Source organism: Heteronotia binoei, chromosome 1 (genome assembly GCF_032191835.1).
Source record: "Heteronotia binoei isolate CCM8104 ecotype False Entrance Well chromosome 1, APGP_CSIRO_Hbin_v1, whole genome shotgun sequence".
NCBI classification, from domain to species: Eukaryota; Metazoa; Chordata; class Lepidosauria; order Squamata; family Gekkonidae; genus Heteronotia; species Heteronotia binoei.
Genome location: NC_083223.1, coordinates 269239309 through 269262527, shown reverse-complemented (window position 1 = coordinate 269262527; position 23219 = coordinate 269239309). Strand labels below are relative to the sequence as shown.

The window sequence follows — 23219 nt, the reverse complement described above, 5'->3', positions numbered from 1 at the left end:
TAATCACCCATGTGTGGGACTGCACTGAGACCACGAAGAAGATAAACAGGTTGCTTACCTGTAACTGATGATCTTCGAGTGGTCATCTGTGCAATCCCACACGACCCACCCAGCCTTCCCTGCTGCTGGCATCTTTCCTCTACCTCACTTCAATAGTGACTGGAAGAAACTGAGTGGGATGGCATCCCTCCCCCGCACCAGGCATGTGCATTCGATTACTGCTTCCTCAGGAGGTGCGTGGCCTAAGATACAAAGGAGTTCCTGCTGCCAGAAAAGCCCTGCCTTTGCATTGGTGAGGGGTCTGGAGACCAAGTCCTATGAGGAAAGGTTGAAGGAGCTCGGCATGTTTAGCCTGGAGAGGAGGCGGCTGGGAGGTGATAGGATCGCCATCTTCAAGTACTTGAAGGGCTGTCCTATAGAGGATGGTGTGGAATTGTTTTCTGTGGCCCTGGAAGGTCGGACCAGAACCAGTGGGTTGAAATTAAATCAAAAGAGTTTCCGGCTCCACATTAGGAAGAACTTCTCCTGACCGTTAGAGCAGTTCCTCGGTGGAACAGGTTTCCCCAGGAGGTGGTGGGCTCTCCTTCCTTGGAGGCTTTTAAACAGAGGCTGGATGGCCATCTGACAGCAATGAAGATCCTGTGAATTTCGGGGGAGGTGTTTGTGAGTTTCCTGCATTGTGCAGGGGGTTGGACTAGATGACCCTCGAGGTCCCTTCCAGCTCTATGATTCTATGATCTTAAGCCACACACCCCTGATGTAGCCAACCCTCCCAAGAGCTTATGGTTGCCATAAGTGAATTGACAGCAGGGAAAAAAAAAAGTACAACGGAAGATTCAGTGGAGATGGGAAAATATTCAGCAAATCCAGCTGGCACCCAGAAAAAAAAGAGACCGTAATGAAGAATTCTCCTTCCTTGGAGGTTTTTAGGCAGAGGCTAGATGGCCACGTGACAGCAATGCGGATTCGGTAAAATTAGGCAGATCATGGGAAGGAGACCAGCAAGGGCTGCATCACGGCGTAGTCCTCGTGGTCCTTTCTTACACACCCAGGGAAATGCTAATTGCCACTTTGGGGTCGGTCAGCAGTTTTTCTCCTGGCCACTTTGGCAAGGGATCCTGGAGGGTTTTGCCATCTTCTGGGCGTGGAGCAAGGGGGTCCCTGGCAGTGTTCCCTCGAAGCTGAGTTAGCGTGAGCCGGCTCACAGATTTTTAGCCTCCAGCTCACTTTGGGGCTCCCAAAGCGGGAGCACATACAGCCGGGGCTGCGTGAACTGCACTGGCTACCAGTTATTTACCGGATTCGTTACAAAGTGCTGGCCATTACCTTTAAAGCCCTATATGGCCGAGGGCCTGCCTACCTTAGGGACCGTCTCTCCCCACATGAACCCCAGAGAGCACTGATGTCAGCAAGGAAGAACCTGCTGACTATCCCTGGGCCAAAAGAGGTAAAACTTCAAAGTACCCGTACCCGGGCTTTCTCTGTTATGGCTCCACAATTATGGAATCAACTTCCAGAAGAAATGCGGGCCCTGCGGGACTTTGAACAGTTCCGCAGGGCCTGCAAGACCATCTTGTTTCGAGCGGCCTTCACTGCCTTGAACCGCTAAGTAAGTTCGCCATCTAGGTAATAGCACAAAATATTAATTTTACTGTTTTTAGAATTTTAATAGATTTTAATTAATTGTAGTTTAAAATGTTGTACTGTACAATGTATATTGAATTTTGTTGTTAGCCGCCCTGAGCCTGCTTCGGCAGGGAGGGCGGGATATAAATAAAAGGTGATTGATTGATTGACGTTTTTGTCTTAGCTCAGGAAGGATGACTCCCGAGTGCAACACTTTATGCTGCAGCTCACAACTTTAGTGCCAAAAGCTCACAACTTTAATGCCATCAGCACACAAAGTAGAATTTTTGCTCGCAGGACTCTGCAGCATAGAGGGAACATTGGTCACTGGGTGTGTGTGCGGAGGCGGGGGGAGGAATTTGTGAAGTTCCTGCGCTGTACAGGGGGTTGGACTAGTTCAGGGGTCCCCAACCCCCAGTCCCTGGACCGATACCAGTCTGTGGCCCGTTAGCAACCGGGCTGTGAGTTGTATAATTATTTCATTATATATTACAATGCAGTAATAAATGATAATAATAAGACATTGGATTTTTTATCCTGCCCTCCACTCCGAATCTCAGAGTGGCTCACAACCGCCTTTACCGTCTCCCCCCACAACAGACACTCTGTGAGGTGGGTGGAGCTGAGAAAGCTCTCCCCAAAAGCTGCCCTTTTAAGGACCACTCTGCCAGAGCTATGGCTGACCCAAGGCCATTCCAGCAGCTGAAAGTGGAGGAGTGGGGAATCAAACCCAGTTGTCCCAGATAAGAGTCCACGCACTTAACCACCGCACCAAACTAATAGAAATAAAGTGCACAATTGTATCATCCAGAAACCATCTCCCACCCCCACCAGTCTGTGAAAAAATTGTCTTCCACAAAACCGATCCCTGGTGCCAAAAAGGTTGGGGACCACTGGACTAGATGACCCTGGAGGTCCCTTCCAACTATGGTTCTATAAGAATGCACAAACGGGAAAAAAACCCACATTACAGCCAGTGTTCCCTCTAAGCTGAGTTAGTGTCAGTTAGTTCACAAGTTTTTAGCCTCCGGCTCACACATTTTTGTCGTAGCTCAGGAAGGATGGCCCCAGAGCAAACTAATATGTGCAGTGTCTCACAACTTTAATGCCAGTAGCTCACAAAGTAGAATTTTTGCTCACAGTGACTCCGCAGCTTAGAGGAAGCTGTGGATTACAGCCAATATCTCAGTATTCACACTTCAGACCTTAAAATGATGCATCAAAGAATATATGAACAATGAAATTGCTGAGCAGTCGGGTTAGGACGGATAAACGGAAGTACTTCTTCACCCAAAGGGTGATTAACACGTGGAATTCACTGCCACAGGAGGTGGTGGCGGCTACAAGCACAGCCGGCTTCAAGAGGGGGTTGGATAAACATATGGAGCGGAGTTCCATCAGCAGCTGTTAGCCACAGGGTATTAATGGAACAAGAGCCCCGTGGTGCAGAGTGGTAAAACTACAGTACTGCAGTCCTAAGCTCTGCTTACGACCTGAGTTCAATCCCGGCGGAAGCTGGGTTCAGGTAGCCGGCTCAAGGTGGACAGCTTTCCATCCTTCCGAGGTCAGTAAAAGGAGTCCCCAGCTTGCTGGGGGGAAAGTGTAGATGACTGGGGAAGGCAATGGCAAACCACCCCGTAAAAAGTCCGCTGTGAAAACATCGTAAAAGCAACATCACCCCAGAGTCGGAAACAACTGGTGCGTGGACCAGGGACTACCTTTACCTTTATTAATGGAACTCTCTGTCTGGGGCAGTGATGTTCTGTATTCTTCGTGCTGGTGGTTGTGGGGGGAGGGAAGAAGTGGGAGGGCTTCTAGTGTCCTGCCCCCACTGGTGGACCTCCTGATGGCACTTGGGGATTTTTTGGCCACTGTGTGACACAGAGTGTCTGACTGGATGGGTCATTGACCTGATCCAACATGTGGCTTCTCTCATGTTCTTAACAAAAAAATTATTGAAAATTTTAGCGCTTTCACTTTGTCTCTTGCTTGTACTTAGGTACTCCCTTTTTGGGTTTCCTTTAGTCCCTGCGACTAGTACATGCGTACGCATTCATATGAATATAAGAAGCTGCCTTCTCCTGCATCAGACCCTCCTTGGTCCATCAAGTCAGTAGTGTTTACTCAGACTGGCAGCGGCTCTCCAGGGTCTCAAGCTGAGGTTTTTCACACCTATTTGCCTGGACCTTTTTAGTTGGAGATGCCGGGGATCGAACCTGGGACCTTCTGCTTCCCAAGCAGATGCTCTACCACTGAGCCACCGATACACCTCTCCCCCGTCAATCTGCCTAAGTCCCCTCTTAAAGCCACTTATGCTTGCGGTCAGTTGTCCTCCCTGCCTCTCTTGCCCCCGCGCTTAGGCCCAGCTTTTTTCTTTTTCGGACTGAAAGTCATTCTGTTACTTTAGGAACATATAACGTGACTAAGGACCATTTTACTTGGCATGAAATTATCACAACTAGCATATTAAAAATATAGCGTACCCAAATGATTATTACAAACAGAATCTACTTTTTAAACGATTTTTATTTGTCATTGTAACAAACGGAGCAACAATCTCCTGAACTGTTTACTAGTTTATGTGGAACAGACAAAAAAAAAAGCTCCGCAAAACAATTTTTAAAAACCCAGAAGTAACAATGATTCCTTTTTCCTCTCCACAGTATTAAATAAAAATAAAAAAACTTATTCTCATAAAAAGATCTGAAGAGGGGACAGTGTATAGAAGGGAGTGTAGGTGAATGGGCATGACCTAGGACTTGCTCAGTGAATGGGCGTGACCTAGGACTTGCTCATCCTCAGTGCATAGAAATTAGAATAATCTGATACCATGCATATTTTTTTAGAAACGATTTGGAAAATATTTGAACACCTTGTCTCAAAATATTTTATTCATCATGTTAAAATAAAACGTTCCATGATCAGTTTTTTTCTTTTCTTTTTTTTCAATTTTCCCAGGTTTTTTGGGAAAAAAACAAAAAAGGCTTCAGGGAAAAAATGTCCCCCCCCCCCCCAAATTTTTATGGTTTTTTTCCAGGCCTTCACATCTCTAGGCCTGCCACTGATTGCCAGTTTGGTGTAGTGCCGTTTGGTGACTCTTATCTGGGAGAAACGGGTTTGATTCCCCACTCCTCCACTTGCACCTGCTAGCATGGCCTTGGGTGAGCCATAGCTCTGGCAGAGGTTGTCATTGAAAGGGCAGCTGCTGTGAGAGCCCTCTCCAGCCCCACCCACCTCACAGGGTGTCTGTTGTGGGGGAGGAAGGGAAAGGAGATTGTGAGCCGCTCTGAGACTCTTCGGAGTGGAGGGCAGGATATAAATCAAATATCATCTTCTTCTTTTCTTACTCCCACAGGTGTGCAAAGGAACCGCCCAGCACGAGGAGGTCGTCCTGGGACTCTTCACCCTGATCCTCACCGAACCCACCCAAGCGCCAAAGGTAGGGGTGCATGTTGTCGTTTTGGCACACTCTGGGCATTCCTTCATCTTGCCTGAGCCAAGGCAGAGTTTGCCATTTGGTGCATCTGTCCGCTGAGCTGGCAGCAGAAGATTCAGGAAAAGAAGGTGTCCGTGTAGTGAACTTTTCTAAAATGTTCTCAAAACATGAGGGTGAAGCATTGCAGGAAAAGGGAGGCCATGGGCGCATCGTGTTATAAGAATGTAAGAGAAGCCAATTTGGATCAGGCCAGCGGCCCATTCGGTTCAACACGCTGTGTCACACAGTAGCCAAAGCCCAGGTGCCGTTGGGAGTCCCACCAGCAGGGCCAGAACTCCAGAAGCCCTCCCACTGCTACCCCCCAAGCACGAAGAAGACAGAGCATCATTGCCCCAGGTGTAAGAATGTAAGAGAAGCCATGTTGTATCAGGCCAATGGCCCATCCAGTCCAATATTCTGTCACACAGTGGCCAAAACCCAGGTGCCGTTGGGAGTCCCACCAGCAGGGCCAGAACTCCAGAAGCCCTCCCACAGTCATCCCCCAAGCTCCAGGTCCCAGTTCATCTCCCCCTCTCCCCTTGGCGCAGACTTTACAAGCGGTTTCAATAACGTGGGCCTTGATCATCCCTGCATTGCTGCCCCCCTGCCCCTTCTTCAAGTAGGCTCACACAGGCAGTTACAAAGCATTTATTACACAACATTAGGAAGAACATCCTGACAGTTAGAGCGGTTTCTCAGTGGAACAGGCTTCCTCCTTGGGAGGTGGTGGGCTCTCCTTCCTTGGAGGTTTTTCAACAGAGGCTGGATGGCCATCTGACAGCAATGAGGATCCTGTGAATTTAGGGGGAGGCGTTTGTGAGTTTCCTGCATTGTGCAGGGGGTTGGACTAGATGACCCTGGAGGTTCCTTCCAACTCTTCTATGATTCTAACAGGCTTCCTCCTCAGGAGGTGGTGGGCTCTCATTCCGTGGAGGTCTTTCAATAGAGGCTAGATGGCCTTCTGACAGCAATGAGGATCCTGTGAATTTAGGGGGAGGTGTTTGTGAGTTTCCTGTATTATGCAGGGGGTTGGACTAGATGACCCTAGAGGTACCTTCCAACTCTTCTATGATTCTAACAGGCTTCCTCCTCGGGAGGTGGTGGGCTCTCATTCCTTGGAGGTCTTTCAACAGAGGCTAGATGGCCTTCTGACAGCAATGAGGATCCTGTGAATTTAGGGGGAGGTGTTTGTGAGTTTCCTGCATTGTGCAGGGGGTTGGACTAGATGACCCCGGAGGTCCCTTCCAACTCTATGATTCTATTTAAAAGAATGTGTTCACAAGACTCTTTTTAGGACAGCAACCAGATTGGCACCTGAAGAAATGCACATGTACATGAAAGCTTCTTCCCCGAATTCTTGGTGCTTGGGGGACTTCAGTGGTCTATCCAGTTAACAAAGCTTTGTGTGCAGATGGCCCATCCTGATGGCATTGCTAGTCAGACTCCCTTTTTTCTAGCACTGTTGCTCAAGATCGGGGTCTCCGCTAATGACAGATGCTCAGCATCCCGATGGGCAAGTTGGATACACTGAACATGAGCCCAGCAGTGCGATGCAGTAGCTAGAAAGGCAAATGCGATGTTGGGCTGTATCAACAGAAGCGTAGTGTCCAGATCGCATGAAGCGATGGTATCGCTTTGCTCTGCTCTTGGAGTATTGTGTTCAGTTTTGGGCACCACAGTTTATGAAGAGTCAAGCTGGATTGGGTCCAGAGGTGGGCGACGAAGATGGTGAGGGGTCCGGAGACCAAGTCCTGTGAGTAAAGGCTGAAGGAGCTGGGCATGTTTAGCCTAGAGAGGAGATGACTGAGAGGCGATACGATCACCATCTTCAAGTACTTGAAGGGCTCTCATATAGAGGATGGTGCAGAATTGTTCTCTGTTGCTCCAGAAGTTAGGACCAGAAGCAACAGGTTGAAATTAAATCAGAAGAGTTTCCAGCTAAGCCTTGGGAAGAAATTCCTGGTACTTAGGGAGGTTCCTCAGTGGGACAGGCTTCCTCGGGAGGTGGTGGGCTCTCCTTCCTTGGAGGTTTTTAAACAGAGGCTAGATGGCCATCTGACGGCAACGCTGATCTGTGAATTAGACAGATCATGAAAGGGAGGGCAGGAAGGGGGTGTATGAGGGGGGGAGGTATTTGTGAAGTTCCTGCACTGTGCAGGGGGTTGACCTAGATGACCCTGGAGGTCCCTTCCAACTCTATGATTCTGCAGCCTCCTACTTTCTAGGAATGCAGCAGAGACATTAGTCTGGTTTGTCCCTGCTTGGTAGCTGCTTCCACCTTGGGAAAGAGTTGTGTAGACTCACATTTATTTATTTTTTGTTTTATTTAATTTATATCCCGCCCTCCCCACCAAAGGCAGGCTCAGGGCGGCTCACAGACCAAGGGTCGACAATAGCACGTTAGTGTGACCAATACAATAAACCAGGGGTGGCCGACGGTAGCTCTCCAGATGTTTTTTGCCTACAACTCCCATCAGCCCCAGCCATTGGCCATGCTGGCTGGGGCTGATGGGAGTTGTAGGCAAAAAAACATCTGGAGAGCTACCGTTGGCCACCCCTGCAATAAACAACAATAAAAAACATAGAGCATAAAAGCAATTTAAAACATTTGTAAGTGCTACTATCATAATTTCAGGCAGCGATTTAAATTCTGGTGGTTGGCTATACTCAGAGGTCTCAGGATCGCCGTAGCGTAGTGCAGTAGGCCATTGGTGGTGGTCTTATGGGCCATTCCCATTGCTGCAGATGTTACCATTCATGTAAATGCCTGGCGGAAGAGTGCCGTTTTGCAGGCCCTGCGGAACTGTGGGAGCTCTCGCAGGGTCCTAACCTCCTCCGGCAACTCATTCCACCAGCTAGGGGCAGCAACGGAAGAGGCCCTGGCTCTCGTGGTTTTGAGCTTCGCTTCTCTGATGCTGGGAACGGTCAACAGGTTTTGAGACCCGAACTGAAGTGCTCGCTGGGGCATGTGTAGGGAAAGGCAGTCCCTAAGGTATGTAGGACCCTGGCCATATAGGTAACGACCAGCACCTTGAAGCGAATCCGGCACCCTATCGGTAGCCAGTGCAGTGCTTTCGGCACAGGCTGGATGTGTTCCCGTAAAGGAACTCCCGTATGTACGCCCAGCTGCAGCGTTCTGCGCTAGCTGAAGTCGCCGGATTTGGGACAAAGGCAGCCCCATGTAGAGAGCATTACAGTAATCCAGTCTCAAGGTGACCATCGCGTGGATCACTGTTGCCAAGTCGTCGCGTTCGAGAAAGGGGACCAACTGCCTCACCGTCTGTAGATGGTGGAAAGCCGACTTGGCAGTGGCAGCTACTTGGGCCTCCGTTGTTAAAGAGGAATCCAAGAGCACCCCTAAGCTTTTCACCTTGGGCGCCAGCATGAGCTGGGCTCTGTCGAAGGTCGGTAAACAGACCTCTGGTCCCGGACAGCGGCGACAGATACAGGACCTCTGTCGGATTTAATTTCGGTCTACTCAGCCTGAGCCACCCCGCCACAGCTCGCAATGCTGCGGACAGATCTTCCGGGGTGGAGTCGGACTGGCCGCCCAATAACAGAGAGATCTGGGTGTCATCCGCATGCTGGTGACGACCCAGCCCATACCTCTGGGCAGCCTGGGCGAGGGGGCACATGTAGATGTTGAATAACATTGGAGAAAGAACCACTCCCTGCGGCACACCACATATAAGTGGGTGTCGTCGGGATAGTTCGTCTCCTAGCGCCACCCTCTGGGTCTCTGTGCTTCATAGACCCATCTTTGATTCGTTCAGTGAAAAGCATGACTGGCATAGAGCAGGGGTGGCCAACGGTAGCTCTCCGGATGTTTTTTTTTGCCTACAACTCCCAGCAGCCCCAGCCACCATGGCTAATGACTGGGGCTGATGGGAGTTGTAGGTGAAAAAAACATCTGGAGAGCTACCGTTGGCCACCCCTGGCATAGAGAACTGCTTTTTCGAGAGAAAGCTGGCAGCGCAAAGCTAGAGAAATGCAACAGTGATGCAGTCAATAGAGGCAGATGGGGGAAAGCTTTTCTTCCACCTTTCTCCTCTGGGAGCTCTGTGGTGCTCTGCTCTGTTAGCCTGGCGCTGGTTGCCCCATCCATGTCCGTGTTCACCTTACCCTAAAGCAGGTGTCCCCAACACCTGGTCCGCGGACAGGTACCGGTCCGCGGCCCGTTTGCAACCAGCCTGCACAGACTTGCTGCCCCGCCCCCTACGCAGCCTCGCCACCCCCCCAGTGGCGCCTCTCCCCCCTTTTTTCACAGTTTTAAGGCCTGGGGAGGGGCGGTGAAGTGCATCCCAGGCCAACCTCCCCCATGGTCAGCCGATCAGTGGGGGAAACCGCGGCAGCAGCGCCAGCGACCCGCTGAAAGAGCAGCGCTGCCCTTGCCTCCTCCCCGCTTCCTTCCTGGGTGTGGGATGGAAGTGGGGAAGCGGCAAGGGCAGTGCCGCTTTTTCAGCGGGTCGTTGGCGCTGTTGCCGCAGTTTTCCTCGCCGATCAGCTGCTCAGCGGGGGGCAGGGTCGGCCCGGGAGGCACTTTACCGCCCCTTCTCAGGCCTTAAAAATGTGAAAACAGAGGGACGAGGAGGTGCCGCGGGGGGGGGGGGCAGGGAGGCCGAATTTGGTGCCCCCACCCTGCTGGCCCTGGGGCTGCGGTGGGTGGGCCAAAAACTGGGGCCAAAAAGGTTGGGGGCCACTACCCTAAAGCATCAGTTCTGGATGCGCGACCTGTTGGCTGTCGTCCTTTGTGGGAGTCATCCGCAGAGGTGATCAGAGCACCGCCCTGACAGTGGGGTCGAGGGTGTGTTTGGGCTCAGGTACGGAGTCCTCAGGCGCAAACGTGGTTTTGGAGGATTTCATCTTCTTCCTCTTGCAGGTATATAGCCTGCGAAGGTCCAAAGTGGAAGGCGGTTCTTATTGGGTATCATGAGATTTGTGTTAAGAAGGGCCGTGGCTCAGTGGAAGAGTCTCAGCTTGGCATGCGGAAGGTTCAGCCGCGTCTTTCCAGCGTCTCTCACCCAGGGGTCTTTTTCCATCACCCCTCGCCCCGGTCCTTTTAACCGGAGATGCCGGGGATTGAACCCGGGGCCGTCTGCATGCCAAGCAGAGGCCTCTGCCGTTGCGCCACCGGAGTGAATTTGATGGAAGTCGGTCTTGGGAGTCTCATATAGTCTCTCCCACCTCAGACCCTCCTGCAGCCGCCCCCTCCTTTAAGCCCAGAAAATTAGCTCTGCTAACTTGATCCAGCTGTGCAAAGAGACAACAGTGGGATGTGTTTGACTATGAAAATGACAGCGACTGGTGTGTGTGTGTGTGCTTGCAAACGCTAGAATCTGCCACCTCCTCCTCCTGACAGCCTCCTACTTTTAATTAAAGGTCTGTTCCAGATCTGGAGTGGGAGCGTTCTCCTCTTTCTCCCCCCCCCCCACCTTCTTTATCTCGCACGGAGCCTTCCCACTGAGCCCATGTCCTGCAGCTCCCTTCTCGGGGTGGGATTCTGATTTATTCATGCAAACAACACATCTATCGGGCCTTGTTCCTTTCCCCCTTAATGAAACGGCCTGCGTCGGTAAAGGCTTACTGAGCTTGTCACAGTGGCGAGGAATTAGGCAACGGATTGCTGTCAGGAGTAATGAATCAGTTTGAATTTTTTACCCGTCCCCCCCCCCACACACACACACAATTTTTTTCTTTCTCGCCTCTCACCACTCCGCGGAGCCTGACACAATGCATAGACTCCTACAGGATCAGCATAAAGAGCCCCTTCTGCAGAATTGCGAGATTGGACTCCGGTACCAGGATAGAGACCAGGGGTGGCTTGGGAGCCACATGTGGCTCTTTCACACATATCGTGTGGCTCTTGAAGCCTCCACTGTCCCATTGGCCGGCTTGGAGAAAGCATTTGTTTCTTTAAATCATTTCTCCAAATCAACCCGGCAGTTTGGAGAATGCAGTTAAAGTTGCTTTCTTTCTACCTCTCCCTCCCGCATCTGTTTCCTTCCTTCCAGTTTGGTGTAGTGGTTAAGTGCGCGGACTCTTATCTGGGAGAACCAGGTTTGATTCCCCTCTCTTCCACTTGCAGCTGCTGGAATGGGTCAGCCGTAACTATTGCAGGAGTTGTCCTTGAAAGGGCAGCTGCTGTGAGAGCCCTCTCAGCCCCACCCACCTCACAGGGTGTCTGTTGTGGGGGCGGAAGGTAAAGGGAGATTGTGAGCCGCTCTGAGACTCTTCGGAGTGGAGGGTGGGATATAAATCCAATATCTTCATCTACCTCACAGGGTGTCTGTTGCGGGGGAGGAAGATAAAGGAGACTGTAAGCCGCTCTGAGTCTCTGATTCAGAGAGAAGGACGGGGTATAAATCTGCAGTCGTCGTCTTCTTCTTCTTCACTTGGTGAAGCGATTCAAAGAGGCAAATGCCTTCTCCAAGCTGGCCAAAGGAGAGCTATACAATATGTGTGAAAAGAGCTACGTGTGGCTCCTGATCCACAATTTGGCCACCCCAAATTGATCTTGAGGGACGATCTTGAACCCAAATCTTAGTCTGAAGTTCATAGAATCATAGAGTTGGAAGGGACCTCCAGGGTCGCATAGTCCCCAACCCTCTGCGCAATGCAGGAAACTCACAAATCCACAGGATCTTCGTTGCTGTCAGTTGGCCATCCATCCTCTGTTTAGAAACCTCCAAGGAAGGAGAGCCCACCACCTCCCGAGGAAGCCTCTTCCACTGAGGAACCGCTCTAGCCGCTATTCCACCACTGTCGCATGCTGGTGCTCTCTTAAGTCTCCGGCGTCCTTCCCAGGGCCGTAGCCAGGATTTCATGTTTGGTGGGGCCCATAGCAGGATTTGTTGGGTTTTTTGGGAGGGAGGGGCTGTGGGGGCCTCCTGGTTTGGCAGCCCAGGGCTCTCGGAACTGTAAGCTGCCTTCAGTCCCACGAGCTAACCCCCCTTCACCTGGGCAGTCACAGCAGCTCTGCTCCCCCCACCCTTTTCTTATGTGCCTACCTCTCAGAGAGACAGAGGCCTCTTGACTCTTCCCCCCCCCCCTCTTTGCTCTGCAAGGTGTGTTGGGGAAGAGGAGAGAAAAAAGCGAAAAGACCTGCAGCGATGCTGTTACTTGTTCATAAGAACATAAGAAAAGCCATGTTGGATCAGGCCAGTGACCCATCCAGTTCTGTGTCACACAGTGCCCCCCCCCCAAGGAGGTTCATAAGTGGGGCTGGAAGCCCTTCCACTTTGCCCCCCCCCCCCAAATACCAAGAATACAGAGCATCACTGCCCCAGACAGAGAGTCCCAACAATACGCTGTGGCTAATAGCCACTGATGGACCTCTGCTCCATATTTTTATCCAATCCCCTCTTGAAGCTGGCTATGCTTGTAGCCGCCACCACCTCCTGTGGCAGTGAATTCCACATGTTAATCACCCTTTGGGTGAAGAAGGACTTCCTTTTATCTGTTTTTACCTGACTGCTCAGCAATTTCATCGAATGCCCATGAGTTCTTGTATTGTGAGAAAGTGAGAAAAGTCCTTCTTTCTCTACTTTCTCCATCCCAAGCATTATCTTGTAAACCTCTATTCTGTCACCCCGCAGTCGACGTTTCTCCAAGCTTAAAGAGCCCCAAGCGTTTTAACCTTTCGTCATAGAGAAAGTGTTCCAAACCTTTAATCTTTCTAGTTGCCCTTTTCTGGGCTTTTCCCAATGCCGTAATATCCTTTTTGAGGTGCGGTGACCAGAATTGTACGGTGAGCAAAGGGGACAGATAAGGGAGCCCTCCAATGGGGGGCCGTATAGTTGGAAGGGGGGGTTGAAAGGATGGGCCTGGCCTTTCTCAGGCCCCACTGTAGCTACGGGCCTGGTCCTTCCCCTGTTCCTTGGGCTGCTTCAAAAGCGATTCAAGGTACGAAGAACAAGCGCCGCAGCGTTCCACATGACAGCGGTTGGTTTTCGCCCCCCCCCCTCTTGGAGGGAACACGTTGCAACATTTGCAAAGCAGTCAAAAGGCCAAGCGGAGCTCTCACCCGTGGAGAGTGGCTTTTGAGCAGGCCTCGGGGGCGGCGTGCGAAAGGGGTCCGGAGCCCCTCGAGCTTAATCAAAGGGCTCTTTTGGGGCCTCATTAACTCTCCGGCAGAGAGCGCGGAGAGCAGATCTCTCGTCTCTGGAATGGCGTGACATTTAGCGGCGCAAATTAACATTAATACAGAAACCAGTTAGCAAATTACTTCCTGATTCTGAGCCGCTCGCACTTAACCCCGCCACTCCTTTGTGAAGCCGTCAAGAGTCATCACCCCCCCCCCCTTCCCTTTCTCTAGCTTCGTAGCTCTGGCTTCTAACACTGAGAAAGAAAACACGTGTTCCTGCAGAGCATGTAATTAGCTGCCTGGCAGCTCTTTCTCTCTCTGGAGCCTGAAACTGGACTCTGCCTATGACTGGCTGGGTTTTTAAAAGAACACCTTTCATTAGGACCAACCCATAGAACAGATGCGGCCGAACTCGCTTAGCGTAAGAGCCCCATAGAAGGAACGTCAGATGCTTGAGAGCCCCAAGGCAGGAACGTCAGACGTTTGAGAGCCACGAGGAAGGAAGGAAGGAAGTATATGGGAAGGGAAGAGGGAGAGAGGTGAAAAGAAAGCAACTTTAACTTCAAAGTTGCCAGCTGACTAGGCTTGGAGAAGTGATTTAAAGAGAGAAATGCTTCCTCCGAGACAGGGCGATGGGGGCTTTGAGAGCCGCACGATATGTGCGAAGGAACAGTATGTGGCTCCCGAGCCACAGTTTGGCCACCCCTGCCATAGAATCATAGAATTGGAATGGGACTCCCAGGGTCATCTAGTCCAACCCCCTTCACAATGCAGGAAATTCAAAGATACCTCCCCCCTCCCCCTCCTCCCCACACACATATATCCCCGGTGATTCCTGCTTCATGGCCAAAAGATGACGGAAAACCCTCCAGGGTCCCTGGAGAAAAACTGCTACCTGACCCCAAAGTGGTGATTATTTCCCTGGGCATGTAAGAAAGGGCGGATGTCCCATAACAGTGTGCAAGCTTTTGAGTTCCACAGGTCTCTTCTTCAGGGCAGAGGTTACGAAACGAAAGATTTTTGACACCAGCGTTCCCTCTAAGCTGCTAGCATGAGCCAGCTCACAGGTTTTTAAGCTTCCGGCTCCCTCATTTTTGCCTTAGCTCAGGAAAAAATGGCCCCTTTTTCATCTTGACATCTGGATCGAGTCGGGTCGGCAGTGTTGCTGTTATTAGCTGTCGGCTGCCTTTGATACAGTCAACCACCAGCTGCTGTCGCACCGCCTTGCCGACACGGGGATTCAGGGGTCTGCCCTCCAGTGGCTTACCTCTTTTCTCCAAGGTTGAGGACAGAGGGTGGCAGTGGGGGAGAAGTTGTCTCAGAGACACCCACTAGCGTGTGGGGTGCCTCAGGGGGCGGTTCTCTCCCCAACACTATTTAACATCTACATGCACCCCCTCGCCCAGATTGTCCGGAGCTATGGGCTGGGATGTCACCAATATGCGGATGACACCCAGGTCTGCCTCCTGATTGGTAGCCAGGTTGACTGCGTCCCAGAAAATCTAGAATGGGCATTACAAGCCACTGTGAAATGACTCAGACAAAGTCGACTGAAATTGAATCCAGCAAAGACGGAGGTTCTGTACCTAAGCCAAGGCAGCCTGGGAAGAGAGATCCCTTTACCGACCTTCGATGGGGCACCTTTAGCGCCAGCTTTGAGGGTCAAAAGTTTAGAGGTTCTCCTGGAGCCTTCATTAACTATCAGACTGTCAGATCTGCATTCTGTCAGCTTAGGCAGATAAGACAGTTGGCTCTATACCCGGAACCCAGCGACTTGGCTACAGTAATTCACGCAACGGTCACCTCGAGAATAGAGTACTGTAACGCCCTCTGTATGTATGCTGTAATGTAAAGTGTTGGGCGTTCTTACCCTGTGTTTGAAATAATATTTTGAGAAGCTCGAAGAAGCTAATGTGAAACGAGGGCATCAGTACGACCTTGTCGCTGTCTTGGACTGCTGGCTACATACTTCAAGATCTACTGGACGGAGTTGACATCAATTATTAACTTATATCTCACTCGGATTTTCCTAACAAGAAAAGGCATTGAGTTGTATGGAAGAAATGGAACTGGCTTCCCAGCGTCTGTGAATATGTTCCTTGTATTTGACATAAGAGATTGTTTGAATGCACTTTTCTAAATTGCATTCATATTATATTGCATATATTTTTGATATATTTTTTTCGTATTGTTTCATTTTTATTGAGGCTGGTTTTCACGGAAGCTGTGTGCTTTTGATTTCCCCTGCCCTTTCCTGCCGTGATTCTCTGTTTGGGTTGTGCAGTTGAGAGAGCCTGGCAAAGCAAGCTCTCCCTCTTCCCGCTTCCTCCCCAAGAGAGGAGCCTCAGCCAATGGGGAAAATCGAGGTTTTGCTCTGTGGTTCCTGTGCGATTGAGCAAGCCTGGCAAAGCAAGCTCCCCCTCTTCCCACTTCCTTCTCAAGGGAGGCGCCTCAGCCAATGGGGAAAATCGAGGTTTTTCTCTGTGGCTCCTGTGCGATTGAGCAAGCCTGGCAAAGCAAGCTCTCCCTCTTTCCACTTCCTCCCCAAGAGAGGAGCCTCAGCCAATGGGGAAAATCGAGGTTTTGCTCTGTGGTTCCTGTGCAATTGAGCAAGCCTGGCAAAGCAAGCTCTCCCTCTTCCCGCTTCCTTCTCAAGGGAGGAGCCTCAGCCAATGGGGAAAATCGAGGTTTTGCTCTGTGGCTCCTGTGCGATTGAGCAAGCCTGGCAAAGCAAACTCTCCCTCTTCCCACTTCCTTCTCAAGGGAGGAGCCTCAACCAATGGGGAAAATTGAGGTTTTGCTCTGTGGCTCCTGTGCGATTGAGCAAGCCTGGCAAAGCAAGCTGTGATGCAGAAGGAAACAAGAGAGAGGGGAAGGAAGCAGATGACAGCCAGTTGCTTAGGGGCCTGAGGAGCCAAGGTGGGCTAGAGGGACCCGGAAGAGCCTGGCACTGCGGAGGCACCCTCTGACAAAGTGCCAGCAGCGCCAGAGGCCACCCTGCCAGGCAGGGGAGACCTCGCCATTGGCCCCTGTGATAACCACCAGACCTCCATCAGGCGGGATGTGAACCTGGGCCCGTAGCCATCAGGCATCTGTTCCCACTCTGCCGGAATAGCAGCGCCAGAAGTCCTCCCTCCCCGTTAGCACAGAGGAGGCAAAGTGCCAAGCTGGCTGCAAAGAACTCCCCAAGGGATGTGGAGTTGTGCTTTGAGAGTAGTAGTTATTTATTTATTACTTCAGTTTTCTTTCCCGCCCTCTCCGCGGCTAACGGTCAATTCAAAACAATTTAAGATTACATTTTAAAACAATAAAATAACAATTAAAATACATTTCACGGTGCTGCTCAAAACTTCATTGTAGGCGGCGGGCTCATAGCTTGCTTTCTTCTGACAGGGCTCCTATCGTGATCATAATTCCTCATGAGCGATATCGCTCAGCAGTGCAGGGTGGCCGTCCTCTCCCATTTAAGCGTTAAAGGCCTGTCGAAATAGCTCAATTTTACAGGCCCTGCGGAATTGGGAGAGATCCTGCAGGGCCCTTATGGCCTCCGGGAGGGCGTTCTGCATTGGCAAACGCATAAAAGAATGAACGAAGCCGCCCCATGCTGAGGTCAGACTGCTGGTTGTCTCAATTAGGGGGCTGGAGCTCCTTTCCTATGAGGAAAGGCTGAAGAGTTTGGGGCTTTTTCAGTGTAGATGAGACACAGCTAAGAGGGGATGTGATCCAGCAAGGCTCTTCTTACATTCTTATGTTCATGTTCAGAATCTAACTCCAGTTCCTGTTGGTTTGCTATGAGGAAAGGTTAAAGCGCTTGGGGCTCTTTAGCTTGGAGAAATGTCGACTGAGGGGTAACATGATAGACGGTAACAAGATTATGCCTGGGGTAGAGAAGGTAGAGAAAGAAGGACTTTTCTCCCTTTCTCACAATACAAGAATGTGTGGGCACGCCATGAAATTGCTGAGCAGTTGGGTTAGAACGGATAAAAGAAAATACTTATTCACTCAAAGGGTGATTAACATGTGGAATTCACTGCCACAGGAGGTGGTGGCGGCTGCCAGCACAGACAGCTTCAAGAGAGGACTGGATAAACATATGGAGCAGAGGTCCATCAGTGGCTATTAGCCACAGGATATTAATGGAACTCCCTGTCTGGGGCAGTGATGCTCTGTATTCTTCGGGGGTGGGGACAGTGGCAGGGCTTCTAGTGTCCTGGCCCCACTGATGGACCTCCTGATGACATCTGGGTTTTTTGGCCACTGTGTGACACAGAGTGTTGGACTGGATGGGCCACTGGTCTGATCCAGTATGTGTTCTCTGATGTCCTTCGCGCAGCCCGTATCAGGATCAGATCGGCGAGCGGAGTCGCTGCGCGCATAGGATTCTGTGGCCCGAACGATGAGTTTCTGTTTTCATGCTGTGCTGCCGTTGCCTTTCATGTGGCCAGCTCCATCACGCTTTCCCCCCCACGTGCTCTCCTCCTCCTCAGTGTTACCGGGACCTGACCCTCGTGAGCCGAGACGGCATGGGCAGCTTGCTGGGCAAGATGAACCAGGTAGTGATGGATAAGTACCAGAAGCTGCAGGACACGCCTCGGATTCAGGTGAGAAGACATCTGGGTGGAGACAAATGAAATTGCCAAAGGTAGCAGCTCAGTACGGGTGCTGGGCAGAACATGTGACTATTTATTTATCTCTCTGCCTCCTTCTCTGTGTCACTCTCTCCCTCTCTCTGTCCCCCTTTCTCTCTGTCTGCTTCTGTGTCACTCTCTCGCTCTCTCTGTTCCCCTCTCTCTCTCTGTATCTCTCCCTCTGCCTCCTTCTCTGTGTCACTCTCTCTCTCCCTCTCTCTGCCCCTCCCTCTCTCTGTCTCCTTCTCTGTGTCACTCTCTCCCTCTCTCTGTCCCCCCTCTCTCTGTATCTCTCTCTCTGCCTCCTTCTCTGGGTCACTCTCTCAATCTCCCTCTCTCTGTCCCCCTTTCTCTCTGTCTCTCTGTCTGCAGGGGTGCAGAGTGGGGGGCCAGGCCACTCTATTCATATGCCCCCCTTCCCTCTGTAGGGTCCCTCTTTTCGGCAGCAGGACATCCTGTCCCCCAGTGTGTCGGGTGCGTGTGCCCCCTCTCTCCGCCTCACTCCCGGGATGCGCGTGATTCCCAGGTGCCTCCCCTGCCAACACTCACACGCACTCGGAGTTAGATCTCAGTAGGCAGCCGTGTTGGTCTGAAGCAATAGAACGAAGCAGTAGAAGACAAGTGCACCTTTAAGACCAACTCTGTTTTATTCCGAACGTAAGCTTTTGTATGCTATTAAGTCCTAGATTAAGTCTGTCCTAAATCAGTGTTTTAGAGCCTGTGGGCATCTTTGGAATTCAGAACCTAAAGGTTAATCTGCAATGAGGGCCAACAATTAAAAGCAGAATTCTAAAAATAAAATCATAACCAAAAATACATGTATTTGTTACAGGAAGTCAAAAAACATTTAGGGGCCCATCGTAAGAAGATGATATTGGATTTATATCCTGCCGTATACTCTGAATCAGAGTCTCGGAGCAGTCACAATCTCCTTTCCCTTCCTCCCCCACAACAGACACCCTGTGAGGTAGATGAAGATATTGGATTTATATCCCGCCCTCCACTCCGAAGAGTCTCAGAGTGGCTCACCATCTCCTTTACCTTCCTTCCCCACAACAGACACCCTGTGAGGTAGATGAAGGTATTGGATTTATATCCCGCCCTCCACTCCGAAGAGTCTCAGAGCGGCTCACCATCTCCTTTACCTTCCTCCCCCACAACAGACACCCTGTGAGGTAGATGAAGATATTGGATTTATATCCCGCCCTCCACTCCGAAGAGTCTCAGAGTGGCTCACCATCTCCTTTACCTTCCTTCCCCACAACAGACACCCTGTGAGGTAGATGAAGATATTGGATTTATATCCCGCCCTCCACTCCGAAGAGTCTCAGAGCGGCTCACCATCTCCTTTACCTTCCTCCCCCACAACAGACACCCTGTGAGGTGGGTGGGGCTGGAGAGGACTCTCACAGCAGCTGCCCTTTCAAGGACAACCTCTGCCAGAGCTGTGGCTGACCCAAGGCCATGCTAGCAGGTGCAAGTGGAGGAGTGGGGAATCAAACCCGGTTCTCCCCGTTAAGAGTCCGCGCACTTAACCACTACACCAAGCTGGCTTTCCAAATTAGCCTCCGTACTTAGTAAAAAATCATACAACGATGGGAAACCACTTGACCTAAAATTTTCAACCTAAAATGGTCTTCTTCACAGGTCAAACGAATATATACGCATACAGGCTGATATTACAAGACACGATAAATCAATGCTGAACCAAAAAGAAAGTAGTTTAATAAAGTGACAAAGGCTAAGAAATGTAATTGAGGCCTCTTATCTCTCTCTCTCTCGGCTTGGCTTCGCGAACGAAGATTTAAGAAGGGTGCAATAGTCCACGTCTGCTGCAGGCTCGCTGGTGGCTAATGCAGCCTTATGTCCTGGTCAAGGGCATACGTATTGCGTTGGGTGCCTTATTGTATGCCAAAATGGTCCAGAATGGATCAAAGTCAGTGCCAGCTCAGAGCCAGTTTGCCAAGAGCAATGTGGGCTCCTTTGGAATTCCGACACAGGGTGGTTGACGTGGCCACAAGATGGCTGCTGCAGAAGGCGGAGCCAGCCACTGCAGGGGCAGAGCCAAAAGGACAGAGCCAAGTGCAGCGAAGGTGTAATTTAAAAAAAAAATACATTGGGAAACTGAATTGAGGGGGAATAAAACCAGCACTGTGGTGGCAGCTGCTCTCTTGAAGCTGTGTTATTTTAATCAGATCCCCAGTGGTCAACCAGCAACATTGCTGAGCAAGGATCCTGCCTGGCCCCACTCACTTTTTAGAAACACTTGGTGGACCTTAAGGTGCTGAATGTTTAGACATGTGCTGAGCCAGTTTGGTTTAGTGGTTAAGAGTGCAGACTCTAATCTAGAAGAACTGGGTTTGATTCCCCACTCCTCAACTTGCAACCAGCTGGGTGGACCTTGACTCAGTCACAGCTCTCTCTTCGGTCTCTCTCATCTCACCTACCTCACAAGGTGTCTGTTGTGGAGAGAGGAAGGGAAGGCGATAGTAACCTGCTCTGGGACTCTGAGTGAAGGGCAGGGTACAAATCTTAACTGCAGCAAGATTTTAGAGCTTGAAACTAAATGGAAAGCTGAGGTTTGTGCAGATCTTGAGAACTGGAAAGATAAAATGCAAGAACATGCTGGAATGGCAAAAAAGACAAATTATATAGAGACTGCTAAATGAATTTGTGAAGAGCCCCATGCCGCAGAGTGGTAAAGCTGCAGTACTGCAGTCAGAGCCCTCTGCTCATGACCTGAGTTCGATCCCAATGGAAGCTGGTTCAGGTAGCCGGATCCAGGTTGACTCAGCCTTCCATCCTTCTGAGGTCGGTAAAATGAGTACCCAGCTTGCTGGGGGTAAAGTGTAGAGGACTGGGGAAGGCAATGGCAAACCACCCCGTAAAAAGTTTGCCGCGAAAACGTTGTGAAAGCAATGTCACCCGAGTTGGAAATGACTGGAGCTTGCACAGGGGACTACCTTTACCTTTTAAAATGAATTTGAGGATAGCTGGAGAGGTGTTTATGCTTATTATAATTAATTCATTTTTTCATATAGTTATATATTTAAATAGTTATTATTTAGGCGTCACTTAGTATTTGGAATATAACCTCCCCCCCCCCCCAATTATCACAACCTGTAAGGATTTAATCCCAAAACTATACTCAGAATTAATACGAATTTGTGTGTGTGTCTTTCTTTACAGCTTTTTAGATAAGGATAATGAAAATATACCGTACTATGTGAAAATAGTAGAATACTACGTGCCTAGTATTATTGTGATTTATTATACTGTGTATTCCCTTTAGATAGATCCAAGCGGGCAGCTGTGTTGGTCTGAAGCAGTAGAACAAAGTAGGAGTCAAGTTCCCCTTTAAGACCAACGAAGTTTTATTCCGAACGTAACACACTTTCATTGCACACGAAAGCTTACGATCTGAATAAAACTTTGTTGGTCTTAAAGGCGTGCTTGACTCCCACGGTGTATTCCCTTATTAACCGTTGTCCTTGATATTTGTAAAAAGTGCCCTTTCTTTCCCCCGCGTACCCCTTTTTCTTTATTCTGTATTTCCATAAAAAGTCAAAAATGATTGTTTTAAAAAGGAAGAAGGGTGCTGGCAGGCACCACGCACCCACCACGCTTAGCGGGAGGTGATAGCGCAGAGGCTGGTGTTAGCCGTTTGGACCGTCTCTGAATCCCACCTCCCCCCGCCCCCCATCTTCCCCTTGTGTGTTCTCTCCCCATCTCCAGATCGTCTGGCTGGTGCGGGAGATGGTGAGGAGTGGCGTGCTCGGCAGCGACGGCATCTGCATGACCTTCATGAAGCAGATCGCAGGTGAGCGCGTCCGGGGGACCTGGTCATTAGGGACGTGGCCCCGTGAGGCCTCCTTGTTTCACAGGACGTCAGTCTCATACATATGAACATATGAAGCTGCTTTATACTGAATCAGACCCTCAGTCCATCCAAGTCAGTATTGTCTACTCAGACTGGCAGCGGCTCTCCAGGGTCTCAAGCTGAGGTTTTTTTATGTCCACTTGTCTGGACCCTTTTTAGTTGGAGATGCCGGGGATTGAACCTGGGACATCCTGCTTACCAAACAGATGCTCTACCACTGAGCCACCGTCCATCCCCAGGAGTCTCGACTCCTCCCCAGCTGAATTCTCTGTCTCAGACCCATTCTGTCTCAGGCCCTGATCCGAACTGGGGCGGTGCAGGGGGAGGAACCTCAGCCAATAGAGTGGGGGGGGGGGTGTTATCTGAGCAAAGTCGCTTTAAAGTGAGCATTAAAGTGACATACATAATGGCTGGGGGATATGAGGACTGGATGGGCAAACAGTGACAGGAATCATGAGGGGGAGGAGCCTCAGCCAATGGAGTGTGGGGGGTGTTATCTGAGCAAAGTCGCTTTAAAGTGAGCATTAAAGTGACATACATAATGGCTGGGGGATATGAGGACTGGATGGGCAAACAGTGACAGGAATCATGAGGGGGAGGAGCCTTAGCCAATGGAGTGTGTGTGGGGGGTGTTATCTGAGCAAAGTCGCTTTAAAGTGAGCATTGGGAAGGCATGCGAGGATCAAAAATTCAGTGGGCCGGTTGCTCTTTCAGAGAAGGCGGGGGAAGAAAAGTTTCCATCTGTTGCGCAATTTGCAAGACAGCCGAGAAAAACAGCCGCATTAAGAAGAACGATAAAAACGTTCAACCTTTCTTCTATATAGATGTGATTATGCCGTCCAATTACAATTTAAAATATCCTTGGTGGGTTTCAGGAATGATTTCAGCGGGAGAGCCATTACGTCAGAGCCCCGTTTTGCAGGAAAAACATAGATTCTGGAAAATAACTGGATAATTCTTTAAATTTTGAAGTACACTGGGTGCCCATTAGGAAGCTATTTGCATGACGCCCGAGAGAGAACATTGTCCAATTTTATAAAATTGTTTTGATGTATCAACACAACGTTATTAAAATTGCTTAACAGCTTATTGCTCCCCTTAAAAGAGGGTTCATTTGTCCTGAGGCAGATCTGTTTATGTTTTAAGTTACGAGTGATCGGGACATAGATGGAGGGACTCGCCTTCCATGGCTGGTTTTTTTTGTGTTGTCTTGCTGTCCTCTTGAACCCTAGACCAGGGGTGTCGAACTCATTTGTTATGAGGGCTGGATCTGACATAAATGAGACCTGGTCAGGCCATGTGTGTACCTATTTAAGATTAGGTAGCAGAGATATAAACTTTTTAAAGGACACAGACAAACACGACTAAAGTTTTAACCTTAAAACATTAGCGCTTGTTGATCGTAAAGGTGCTTTCTTTGTATCTCTCCCGTGGGATCCGGGGAACTGGGCAAAGGAAGCTCTGGCTCTTTCCCTCCCTCCCCAGGAGGGGGAGGAGCCTCAACCAATGGAGAAAACAGAGGTTTTG

The 23219-nt window shown here is 50.2% G+C and overlaps 1 protein-coding gene across 1 annotated transcript in view; it reads left to right on the top strand.

The window, feature by feature from the left end:
• INTS3 (integrator complex subunit 3) overlaps window positions 1-23219 on the top strand; it is a 222075-nt gene that overhangs the window by 50865 nt on the left and 147991 nt on the right. Inside the window, exons 3-5 of the mRNA XM_060255779.1 lie at window positions 4982-5065; window positions 17672-17785; window positions 21548-21632. Coding sequence (XP_060111762.1) covers window positions 4982-5065; window positions 17672-17785; window positions 21548-21632 — 283 coding nt within the window. The remainder of the gene's footprint in view (window positions 1-4981; window positions 5066-17671; window positions 17786-21547; window positions 21633-23219) is intronic.